A 13,136-nucleotide genomic window follows, 5' to 3' on the forward strand; every position below is an offset into this window, starting at 1 on the left:
GTGTTTTTATGTTATCAATGATTAAAGCTTATTTAGCTGTGCAAGCCTGTCTACTGTAATTACTGCAACTATATTTATGCAAATTATTAATGGAACAAGAAGAGGTGACATGTTAAAGGGGCAATACCATCCCCTCCAACCCCAAAGTTGTAAATAAAGCTTTCATGAATACACAACACTATGACTTAAATTTTAAAATATCACAGACACCGCGAGCCAGGTTCGGTTCTGGGTACTGCCTGTGCGGAGTTTGCAAGTTCTCCCTGTGACCGCGTGGGTTTCCTCTGGGTGCTCCGGTTTCCTCCCACATGCCAAAGACTCGCGGGTTGATAGGTAAATTGGCCATTGTAAAAAGAAAATTGCCCCTAGTGTAGGTAGGTGGTAGGAAAAATTGAGGGAAGGTGGGGATGTGAGAGGGAAAAATGGGATTAATGTAGGATTAGAAGAATGGGTGGTTGATGGTCGGCATGGACTCAGTGGGCCAAAGGGCCTATTTCGGTGCTGTATCTCTCTATGACTCTATGACCCAAGGAAAGAAATACACTTCTTGTGCATGACACCAAATTGACACAAATGGCGTGTGACTGCTCTGCACTCGAATGATTGAAATCTCTCCCTAAACTCTGATAAGTCCCTTTAAGTGATGTCTTTAAACAATATTTCTTAAATATTTTGGCAATGACAAAGTGCAGATGCATTTGATTATAATCTCGCAAGTGTGATGCTTTTACAGGGTACTAGCTTGTTAGCACACATCTAATATTTTTCAAAGTACAATATGGCTTTGTCCAAAAAATTTTTACAGAGTCCAAGACTTAGTACCCTAGCTAACATCCAAGTGACAGGAAAATTCCGAGATTTGGTATGAGTTGTCTACAGACCACCTGACAATAGTGATATAGTGAGCTGAAATTTCACTTCGGGGCAGGAAACAGGAGCCAGGACTGTTTCCGGATCCTGAACCCACCCCAGGGGGAGAAACAGTCACTCTTGGGATTTTGACCAGGGAACCCCCTTAATTGGCATGGAGACAGGTTTCCTAACCAATTAAAGGTGGCAGGTGGGCTCTTGAAGCTGGGGGGCCAATCAGAGACATTCCAGCTTGAAAGGAGCAGCACGCTGCAGTGAAGGTAAGTAACTCAGCGGGTGTCCTCTCACCAATTTTAAAACAAAATTTTTTTAAAACAGGAAAAGCAGCTAGGCCACCACTGTTGCGAAGCAGCGGTGGGGTGGGGGGGGGGCTGGAATTCCTCTACAGGACAGCCTTTGGCTGTACCTGCACCCAGGCTGGCTGATAGGTCAGCTTGGAGTGCTGGTACCCTGGCCTCCTGTTGGGTGTATGCCTGCAAGCAGTTAAACTGCTTCCCCCCGCAACTGCGTCTGGACAATCCTAGTCGGCCTCCTTTAACTTCCCTTAACAAGCCTAATTGACTGCCTGTCTCATGGGGGCGGGCAGCCCTGCCTTGTCATGAACGCACTACCCCTAAAATGGCTGGTACTGGGAATGAGGTTGGTAAAATGGTGTGCCAACTGGTGCCAGTATTTTCAGCCCCGTTCACCTCCATTCCCGACCTCGACACAGCCCGTGTGTGTGTGTGTGTGCGCGTGTGCACGCGCTGGGGGGTGTGGGGGTAATAAAAGTAATATAATATAAAATAGTGGCCATTAGGTTGTTAATGGGCAGATTATGTAAATAGACAGTGCATCACCACAGGATGATGATGTAATCTGTACAGAACCTCATGAAGAGTTGTAGAGGAAACCTTAGATACAAAACTTGTGCAATAAACCACCGTTATTTTAATTGTATATATTCTGTACTAAGCTGTAATAGTTATCAGAATATTATATGGTGGCAGCAATAAATTTTTTTTAAATGAAGAAATCTTTGCCTTTACTGGAGAACTTCAGAAAAGTAGCTGGACTGAACCAAGGCGTGGTTGAAATGGGTCCGGAGGTTTGCAAGGTATCGTACTGCATCGGGTCTCGCACAGAAGCCATACAAGGAGCAGGTCAGTCTGCTATTGTATGTTATGGGGGCATGTTCAGACAACAACCTCATTACTCAAGACATAGATGGAGAGAAGGCTACATATGAAGAGGTTATTAAGGCACTCAAGACTTACTTTAATGTAAGAAAAAATGTCATCATGGAGCATGCCAAATTTAATAAGTTTACTCAACAGAAAAGGGACAGCATTGATTCATTTATCAATGACTTGTACAAACTCGTGGAGGATTGCGAATATGGCAGCTTAAGGGAAGAGCTGATTTCAAAGAGTATTGTGGTCGGGGTATTAGACAACGCCCTTTCGGATCATCTACAGTCAAAGGATGATCTCATATTAACGAAAGCGATTCAATTCAGCAGACAAGCAGAGGTTAGAAGATTTGACCAATTCGTTGTTCGAGGGGACAGGTAGAGTCCGATCTCGAGAGTAGCAGACTCCATTAATTTTATTAAGAAAATGAAAGGGAAAAATAGCGGTAAAAAACGAGAAAGGTGGGAAGAGCATCTAGTGGTAACAGCAACCAATTGCAGTAGGGGTGGCTGAGAGAGGCACAAGCAGGAAAAACTGCCTAGCCAGAGAAGCGGAGTGTTTTTCATGCAAAAAGGGACAATTTCAGTCAATGTGTCGCAGTAAAAAAATTAAAGGGAAATCCTGAAAGAGCAAAAAAGTTAATGAAATACATGATATTGAAAGTGTGGAAATACCTTTTTTAGGTGAAATCCAGGAAACAAGTGAGAGTTTCTGGATGGCAGAAATTCTTGTGGAAAGAAATAGGACTAATTTTAATAAAAGCAAAATACTGCGGATGCTGGAAATCTGAAACAAAAACAAGAAATGCTGGAATCACTCAGCAGGTCTGGCAGCATCTGTGGAAAGAGAAGCAGAGTTAACGTTTCGGGTCAGTGACCCTTCTTCGGAACTGACAAATATTAGAAAAGTCACAGATTATAAGCAAGTGAGGTGGGGGTGGGGCAAGAGATAACAAAGGAGAAGGTGCAGATTGGACCAGGCCACATAGCTGACCAAAAGGTCACGGAGCAAAGGCAAACAATATGTTAATGGTGTGTTGAAAGACAAAGTATTAGTACAGATTAGGTGTTAATACACTGAATATTGAACAGCAGCAAGTGCAAACCTGAAAAAAACAGTGGGTAAGCAAACTGAACAAACTAAGATGAAATGAAATAAATGCAAAAAAAGATTGTAAAAAATGTAAAAAAGAATGTAAAAAAAAGGAAGAAAAAATAACTAAAAATGAAAGTAAAATGGGGGGCTGTCATGCTCTGAAATTATTGAACTCAATGTTCAGTCCGGCAGGCTGTAGTGTGCCTAATCGGTAGATGAGATGCTGTTCCTCGAGCTTGCGTTGATGTTCACTGGAAGACTGCAGCAATCCCAGGACAGAGATGTGAACATGAGAGCAGGGGGAGTGTTGAAATGGCAAGCAACCGGAAGCTCAGGGTCCTGCTTGCGGACTGAGCGGAGATGTTCCGCAAAGCGGTCACCCAGTCTGCGCTTGGTCTCCCCAATGTAGAGGAGACCACACTGTGAGCAGCGAATACAGTATACTACATTGAAAGAAGTACAAGTAAATCGCTGCTTCACCTGAAAGGAGTGTTTGGGGCCTGGGATAGTGAGGAGAGAGGAGGTAAATGGGCAGGTATTACACCTCCTGCGATTGCAGGGGAAGGTGCCCTGGGACGGGGACGAGGTGGTGGGGGTAATGGAGGAGTGGACCAGGGTGTCGCGGAGGGAATGATCCCTTCGGAATGCTGACAGGAAAAGGGAGGGGAAGATGCGACTGGTAGTGGCATCACGCTGGAGGTGGCGAAAATGGCGGAGGATGATCCTTTGGATATGGAGGCTGGTGGGATGAAAAGTGAGGACAAGGGGAACCCTGTCACGGTTCTGGGAGGGAGGGGAAGGGGTGAGGGTAGAGGTGCGGGGAACGGGTCGGACACGGTTGAGGGCCCTGTCAACCACAGTGGGGGGAAATCCTCGGTTGAGGAAAAAGGAAGTCATATCAGAAGCACCGTCATGGAAGGTAGCATCATCAGAGCAGATGCGTCGGAGACGGAGAAACTGGGAGAATGGAATGGAGTCCTTACAGGAGGTAGGGTGTGAAGAAGTGTAGTCGAGGTAGCTGTGGGAGTCGGTGGGCTTATAATGGATATTGGTAGACAACCTATCCCCAGAGATGGAGACAGAGAAGTCGAGGAAGGGAAGGGAAGTGTCAGAGGACTAAGTTTAAACTGGACACAGGAGCAATAGTTTCAGTACTATCAGACACAGAACCATGGCGGAAAAAGAAAACTCTCAAACCAACAGGTAAAACATTATATGGCCTGGAGGCATTGAGTTGAAGGTTAGAGTTTAAGAGAACACTGAGTTACCAGGGGAAGGAAATTTCTGAAAGCTTATATGTAATTAATAAATCAAAGTTGTTCACTCCTAAGTAGGAAGGCTTGCATAGACTAACAACACATATATAGAGTGGAAGAACTTGAATATGACGAAGACCAGCCTAGAAATTTTAGAGCTGAATTTCCAAAATTATTTAGAGGATTGGGGAAGTTAAAATGGCATACCATATTACTCTAAGGAAGAAAATAGAGCCAGTGTGTTTGTTCACACCGAGGAAAGTCCCACATCCTACTTCGAAAAAAGTAAAAAAGGAAATTGAATTAATGACAAAACAAGGAGTCATTTCACCTGTAACAAAACGTAAAGTATGGTGTTCAGGTATGGTGCCAGTGAAGAAACCTAACGGTTCAATTAGAATTTGTGTTGACCTCACACAACTGAATAAGGCAGTGGAACGAGAAATACATCCAATGCCATCAGTAGATGAGAGTTTGGTAAAACTAGGGAGAAGCTCAATTTTTACCAAATTGGACGCAAACAGCCGATTTTGGCAATTACACTTAGATAAGGAAGCTAAGCTTCTCACAATATTTATAACACCATTTGGAAGATTCTGTTTTAACAGATTACTATTTGGAATAACATCACCGCCTGAGATCTTTCAAAAGGATGGTGGTGAGGATTCTGGAAATATTTGATGGAATTATTTGCCATATGGATGATGTCCGAGTCCATGGTGCCAATTAAAAAGAACACAATGATAGAGTGAGAGCGGTACTACGAAGATTGGAAGAAGTGGTTTCATACTGAAAAAAAATGTGTTTTTTCATAGCCAATGGTAAAGTTTCTTGGACATATAATAGATGGGTCTGGTATTAGACCAGATCCACAAAAGACAAAAGTGATAAGAGAATTTCCAGAGCTTAAAGTGTGACAGAGCTTCAGAAGTCTATGGGAACAGTGAATCTAGTAGGAAAGTTTCTATACAATTTAGCCATGATCAATGAGCCATTATGACAGTGTTGAAAAACGACAATGTTGGGTGTTGGAAAGGAGCCCAGCAAGAATCATTCGAGAAAATCAAGGGAATGTTAATATCATCAGAGGTGTTAGTCCATGATGATCCGGAGCTATTCACCATCATAGCTGCAGATGCGTCATCTAAGCAGTCTTATTTCAAGTGAGGAGAGAAGGCGGAAGCAGATCTGTATATTTTGCTTCTCGGTTGTTAAGAAAAACCAAGCAGAGGTATGCAGTAATAGAAAAGGAAGCTTTGGTAGCAACTTGGGCATGTGAAAACTTTTCAGATTACGTCCTAGGACTTCAATTCAAAATCAAAACAGATCATAAACCATTGGTTACTCTATTAAACTCAAAGGAGCTTGCAAAATTGCCTCCAAGAGTACAGAGGTTTAGGTTAAGATTGATGAGATTTGATGTTAAAACTGAATATGTTCCTGGAAAACAGCAGATCACAGCAGACACTCTATTTCAACAGCAGTTCCAGAAAAAGAAGATCTTTTGCTTCTCGCAGAAGTAGAAGCTTTTGCTTTGATGATGACAACTTTACCTGCTACAGCTCAGAAACTGAGTGAGATCAGGAATGTGCAGAAAACAGACAAAGTATATTCAAATATCAGGGAATATTGAATGGATGGCCAGAGTACGTGCCACATAACCCTGTTCTAAGACAGTAATACGATCAGAGGGGTATCTAAGCATAGTTGATGTTTACTGATCTGCGATGAGAGATTAGTTAGCCATAGAATCTTGAGATTAGATATCTTGGAGAGACTGCACTAAAGTCATCTGGGTATTACAAAGTGTCGAGCCAGGGCAAGACATTCAGTATGGTGGCCTGGTATATCGAAAGAAATTGAACAGATGATATTGAGATGCATCACGTGTGCTATCAATGCTCAGGAGACAAAAGAACCACTCATGTCATCTTCATTTCCGTCTAGACCATGGAACGTATAGGAATGGATCTTTTTGAGCATAGAAGTAAAATGTTCCCAATAGCAGTCGATTATTATTCAAAGTGGATTGAAGCTAAACAACCACAAGGTCAAAGTTCAGAAGTTGTAATCACACCCTTGAGAGAAAGTTTTGCTATGCATGGAATTCCAGATATTGTAATATCTGACAATAGGCCACAATTTGCAAATGAATGCATCAGAGAGTTTACAGAATATACGGCTTTGTACATATCACTAGTTCGCCAAGGTACCCTCAGGCTAATGGTGAAGCAGAGAGAGGTGTACGAACTGTGAAGGCATTGTCGAAAAAGAATAAAGATGTTCAACTAGTACTTCTAAGTTATCGTTCGACATCACTTCAGAATGGCTTAGCCCCATGCGAATTGTTAATGGAAAGAAGGTTAAAGACCCAACTTCCTACACTCATAAGTATACTCAAGCTACAACTACATTTGGAAGTCTTGGAAAAAGTGAGGGAGAGAGAGGATAGAAATCAGTCAAATCAATCAGAAAATTATGACAGACATCATAGAACAAGAAACTTATCAGACATCCAACTAGGGGAATCAGTTTGGGTTCGAGATCAAAATCGGTATGGAGAAGTGGTTGAACAATCACCATATCCACAATCATACATTGTCCAAACTGACCAAGGGATGATAAGAATAAACAGGTAGTGTTACCAAAGAAGCAGCAAATACAGGAGAACCAATCATCTTAAAGGTTTGATGAGTCGGTGATGCTGCAATCATCCATCAACCCAGAGGATAACCCGAATGAAGAACTTGAGTCATCTGACTCAAGCAGTGCAGAGTCAGAAGTCGGAACTAGAAGACTCAAAACCTCAAACCCCTTTAAAAGAAGGAAGAACTCGTAATGGCAGACTTGTGAAAATGCCACCGTGATTATCAATCTGAAAAGAGAAGTCAGAGTCTTGGAGGGAGATATAGTATAATGTAATATAGTGGACATTGGGTTGTTACTGGGCAGATTATGTAAATAGACAGTGTCATCATCACAGGAAGTGATGTAATATAATTTGTATAGAACCTGGCGAAGAGTTGTCGAGGAACCTTAGATTAAAGCACGGCTACCCGACCCAAACCCAACCAGACCCGACAACTTAAAAGGTGTGATAATAAACTCCCGTTATTTTAACCGTCAGACTCTTACATATTCTGTACTAAGCCTTAATAGTCATCAGAATATTACAATAAATACTAGAGATCAGGGAAGCATGCAACAAAAACATAATGGGAGATTTACATTTCCATATAGACTGGGAGAAGCGGAACAGCTCAAATTCTAAAGGCAATGAATTTCTAGAATGTATTTGATACATTTTCCTGGAACAATATGTTTTTGAACAGACAAGAGAACAGGCTATACTGGATTTAGTGATAAGTAATGAACCAGAATTAATTAACAATCTGACAGTCGGGGAGAATCTTCCAAATATTAACTATGTGATTGAATTTGATATCATATTTAAGAGGAAGAAAGAAGAGTCACAGAGCAAGGTTTTAAATTTAAGTAAGGTAAACTTTGAAGGGATAAGATATAAGTTGACCACAGTACACTGGGCTGAACTGTTAATGAGTAAACAAACAAACTGGGAAATTTTCAGAGAAGTATTTGGTATGATACAAAACCAGTACATACTCCTAAAAGGCGAAGGCTCCACTTGTATAGTTAAGCAACCATGGTCAACAAATACAGTAAGAGACAGTATCAAGCTAAAATAAAAGGCGAACAAAATACAAGGAACAATGGAAATATCAAAAAATAACTTGCAAGGGATATGAAAGCAAACAGAAAAAGTCTTTATAAATATATTAAGAGACAGTGAAAAAGGGACTATGGGTCAATTATAGATGGATGCAGGGAGGATTATAATTAATGATAAGGGGAAATGGCAGATTTATTAAATGAGCACTTTGGAGGAGGACAAAATACCTGCGGGACAAGGAAACCTAAAAATAAGTCAATAGGAGGAACTTAGTGGATTTAATACAAGTTAAAAATAAAGGTAATGGAGAAAATAATGAGGTGATAAGAATAATTACAATAGACAAATCTCCAGGACCTTGTGTTTTCATCCTGGGCATTAAGAGGAGTTGGTGAGGAAATTGCAGATACATTTGTCATAATTTTCCAAAAATCTCTAGATTCAGAAATTGTGTCTTTTGGTTTGAAAAATTGCAAATATCACTCCAGTATTTAAAAAGGGAGGGAGGAAGAAAGAAGATAACTACAAATATGTTGATTTACCATTAATTGTGGGGATGTTACTGGAATCTATCATGAGAGACAAAGTCACGGAACACTTGGACAAGTATCTGCTGATCAAAGAAAATCAGCATGGCTCTGTGATGGGTAGGTCATGTCTGACTAATCTCTGACATAGTGGATAGGGAAGTGTCTCTGGCCCTCCAGAAGGCATAGCATGAGGTTTCCCACAACCTTTCGGTGGGCCGAAGGGCCTGTTTCAGTGCTGTATCTCTCTATGACAAGAGATAATTAGCAAAAATGAGAGCACGTGCCATTGAAGGGAACCTTTCGGGTTGGTAATGGGTTGGGAGGCAGAGTAGGGATAAAGGGTTCATTCATTAGTGGGATGTAACAAGTGTTTTTCAGAGATCTGTACTGCAGTCTCTGCTTTTCACCAGATATATTAATGACTTGAATGAAGGAAGAGAGAGTTGTATATCCAAGCTTGCAGTTAGGAGTAAGTTGTGTGGATAGGACCAGGAAGTTACAAAGGAAGACAGACAGACAAACAAAGTGAGTGGACAGAACTATGGCAAATGGAAGTTAATGTGGGGAAGTGTGGGGTCAACCAGTTTGGATCTGAGAAAGTCTAAGATCTGAAGACAAATCAGAATATTTTCTTAATTGGGAAAGACTAGAAGCTGTGGAGGAGCAAAGGGATTTAGGTATCCATGTACACAGATCACCAAAAGCTAGATACAAAATCTAATCAAAAGTCTAATGGAATGTTGGCTTTTATCTTAAGGGGGGTTGGAATTCAAAAGTGAGGAAGTGGTGCTTCAGTTATATCAAGCCTTGGTCAGACCCCATCTGCAGTAACATGTTCAGTTTTGGTCGCTGACCCCCAGGAAAGATATATTGGCTTTGCAGGGGCTACAATGCAGATTTACTAGAATGATACCAAGGCTATTTAAACTTAACTAGTATTCCTTTGAATTCAGAAAAGAAAACTGTGTTTGACAAAATTCAGTTCTTTGACATAGTAACAGATATGGTGGATGGGGAAATGCACTGAATGTGGTAGACATGGACTTTCAGGAGGTCTTTGACAAGGTACTACACAGGATACTATTGTAAAATATTGGACTGCATGGAATTAGGGGGCAGGGCAGCAAATAGTCTTAAAAACTGGTTTAAAGGTAAGAAACGGTGAATAGAAGTTACAGGCAGTTTCTCAGAGTGGTTGGACATGGGTAGCAATGACCCCCAGGATTGTGTTCTATGACTGTATGTATTTACTATGCCAATCAATTAGTTGGATAAAGAGCTAGAGGACGTGATGTCCAAATTTGCTGATGATACTCAAATAGGAAACAGAGTAAATAATTCTGAAGACCAAAAGCAAGTAGCAAAGAGTTATCAATAAGATGGTGGAATGGTCAAACAGTTGCAAATCAAATTCAATGTCAGTAAATGTGAGATTACATACTTTGGTAAAAACAAAAAAAGATTAATTATACTTTGAATGAAGGAAACATAAGATGATATGAAACAGCAGAGAAATGTGGAGGTTCAGGTTCACGCAACATTAAAAGCAGAACCAGAAATTGAGAAGGCTAATGAAATATTGTTCATGTGGAGGATAAACACCAACACTGACTGGTTGGGTTGACTGGCCTGTTTCTATGTTGTGACTTCTATGTAATTTTATTGATTTCAATGGAAAAGAAAATCAGCTGGCACCCAATCTACAATGCCTGTTTTATGCTGGGGCAGCAAATGGAAAATCTACCCCATTATGTTTCCTTGCCTGGAATTTCCAACCCTGGAAATTCTAAGACTCTTGTGGGAATGAATCCAAAAAGTTAAAACTTACAATGATAAATATTTTTTGAAATTAATGGCAGGGTAAAGACAGGATATTTACAGTGACTATTTGAGGATTAGCCAATTGAAGCTCCATCATGGAATACTGCTTTAAACAAATACTTACACTGAATCATTAAATCAGATTTATATCAGGACTGAATTATTCAGTTAAACAGGATGGCTCCTTTATGGAGAAAAACAACAAAATAAATATTAAATAATCCTTCCTAAATATGTTTAAGTTAAAGCAGCCAGCCTTCTTTTTACTGGTAACAGCACAAATTTTGTTTGCGCAATGCATCACATTTTTCTGTTACTCAGTTACCTTTGGTGTCCCCACCATATTCTGTCCAGATACATCTGAAAAGGTTAGTACCAATTAAATGGTGAAAAGTCTACGGTAATGACAAATGCTTAAGTACTTGATTAGTGGAAAGCCTTAAATGAGGATGGCATAGCACCATCACTGTGCCACTAAGCTGTTGAAAGCCATGGGCACTCTTTTGCAGTGGGAGGCATTTTAAAAACAAGCTTTTTTCTTATTTTGATCTTCAAATAAATGGAACATGAATGAAGAGGGGGATTAGCTTCCCATATCCTCACCACTGCTAACCAGGGAAAATGTAAGAACAGTGCAAAAACAAAATGATACAGTCATTACACTATTCAGAACCAGCCTACATCAAATACAAAATTAATACCATGGTACACATGCTTTGCTTTGGTGTCACACTGCCTGCTCTTAATAGCAAATGTTGAGTTGAGTCCAGTGTTTGCAGAAAACAGTTAAATGTTATATTTTTGGATACTGTGTTGAAATCAAAACACATTCTGCAATCACCTTTTCTAGCATGGTCTTCCCCATAACATCTAAAATTGTGTGACTCCCTTCATTTTTTCCTCCCTCCTACAATCTTCAGGCTTGGCATTATTTAATTACTAGTTTGTTGTTCCTGATTTACATTGACTTCTCTTACTTTTTTAATCTTGGTCGTCTCCTGCACCATGGTGTATTAGTTCTTTACTTTGGTTTCTCAATAAAATATGCTCACACATTGAAGCTACATTCTAAGGCACATGACTTAGTACCCCTTTGTTGATAACCTTAAAAAAGTTTGACCAATTCTCTTTTATTTCATCCTATCAAATTGCTTTATGAGATAAAACATACTGCTTGCCCTGTTTCACAACTAGTTAGGAAAAACTGGATAAATTGAAGAAAAATCTCTACAGGAAGTGCTTCTTCAGGTTTCCTTCCAGGGATAACACACCGTTCAACCCCCTCACTGGGGTGACTCTTCTCCCTTCTAAGGCCTGTGAATATTGCTCTGTAGAGGGTAATAGCACCAAATATTACAAGACATTACTTATTGAGAAGGCCCTTTCAATTGCTTCAAATGTCCAAGTTTGATTTGACCTGTAATGACATTCTATTATAAATCAATTAATACTCGCTCTGGCACTTCTATGATATTCTAACGAGTGGGAGGTAGATGTCGTTCTAAGTGGTCTGGCTTGACTTGTCCGACGATCAATTTAGCACAGTCGGATACCTTTCACTAGTAGGCAGTTGTACCATATACACATTTATTATCTTTTAGCACCCAGATGCAATCTTTCAATCGAAGACAAGACTTTTTGGAGACAAGCTGCCGCATGTAACCTCCTAGGAGAGAGAGAGAGAGAAATCTGCATAGGAATAAATAGCCAAGGGCTGCAGCAAAACCCTTGAACAGCTGCCGAAATCACAATTTGGAAATTTGAACCACAGGGAGCATGGTGATCATTCCAGTGACCATCATTCACCAGCGGCTGGATGGAGATAGCGTCCAATCCCAGCAAAGCCAAATCATACCAAATCCTGCCCCGCCGCTGTATTTCGATGGAATGTGCTTACCTTCCTGCACTGCATTTCCAAGTTTCATCTTTTTCCCAACCCCAATCCATTCCCCGGGCTGTCTGCGTGGAATGGTTTCTGGCGACATCCAGAGATTGGAGGTGCGTTAATCCATCTGGTACCTTTGGTGGAGGTCGAGATGAGGAGAATGCATGGCTGGGTACTGTCAGAGGCACGGTAGATCTGTGTATGTGTGCAGCTGTCAGAGCGGCTGATCAGAGAGGGGCGCGCGCGCACACTCTCTCTCTCACTGACTGTCCTCACGGTCCAGCCTCCCAATGCTAATTATGCAGCCAGCGCAGCTGTTTGATTGCCAAGGAAAGGCACTCATTGCCAGGTTAGCTCGAAAATATCGCCACTGTCCTACTGAAGGGATGGAGATCACCCCAAGGCTCAGGAATATCTGTCCAATAGAAATTTAGAGCCCCCCAAAATAAAAAATAACTTATTCAGGGCTGGAGGATTATCAGGCTGAGAAAAAAAAACTAATTTCTTTTAAAAGTTCCTTCGAATGTTCTATAACTAGAAGGACTTTAATCATTGCAGAAGATTTGATGCGGCCATAGCTTTTCTATTTGACCTCTGAACTTGCTGATGGTGTTTATTTAAAGGAGTCCTGTTGTCTTATTTTGTTAAATTAAAGGAACTTGCAAACGTGTGTACCCTTTGGTGCTGCCATGTAGAAATGATGTTACATTTCATACACTGGCTGACACCGGCTTTTGAATGAATTGTCAAAAGGCAAAACAAAAACAGAAAATACTGGAAACAGTCAGACATTATCTATGGAGGGAACAGAGTTGA

At 40.8% G+C, this 13,136-nt stretch overlaps 1 protein-coding gene across 2 annotated transcripts in view; it reads right to left on the bottom strand.

Annotated features, from left to right (window-relative positions):
• The window catches only part of pde4dip (phosphodiesterase 4D interacting protein), a 536,621-nt gene extending 524,186 nt beyond the window's left edge, over window positions 1–12,435 (bottom strand). For both annotated transcript variants that reach the window (XM_068037361.1, XM_068037360.1), the window contains exon 1: window positions 12,333–12,435. In XM_068037361.1, coding sequence (XP_067893462.1) covers window positions 12,333–12,382 — 50 coding nt within the window. In that variant the 5' untranslated portion in view covers window positions 12,383–12,435. The remainder of the gene's footprint in view (window positions 1–12,332) is intronic.
• Between the last annotated feature and the right edge of the window lie 701 nt (window positions 12,436–13,136).

Source organism: Heterodontus francisci, chromosome 8, assembly GCF_036365525.1.
Source record: "Heterodontus francisci isolate sHetFra1 chromosome 8, sHetFra1.hap1, whole genome shotgun sequence".
NCBI lineage: Eukaryota > Metazoa > Chordata > Chondrichthyes > Heterodontiformes > Heterodontidae > Heterodontus > Heterodontus francisci.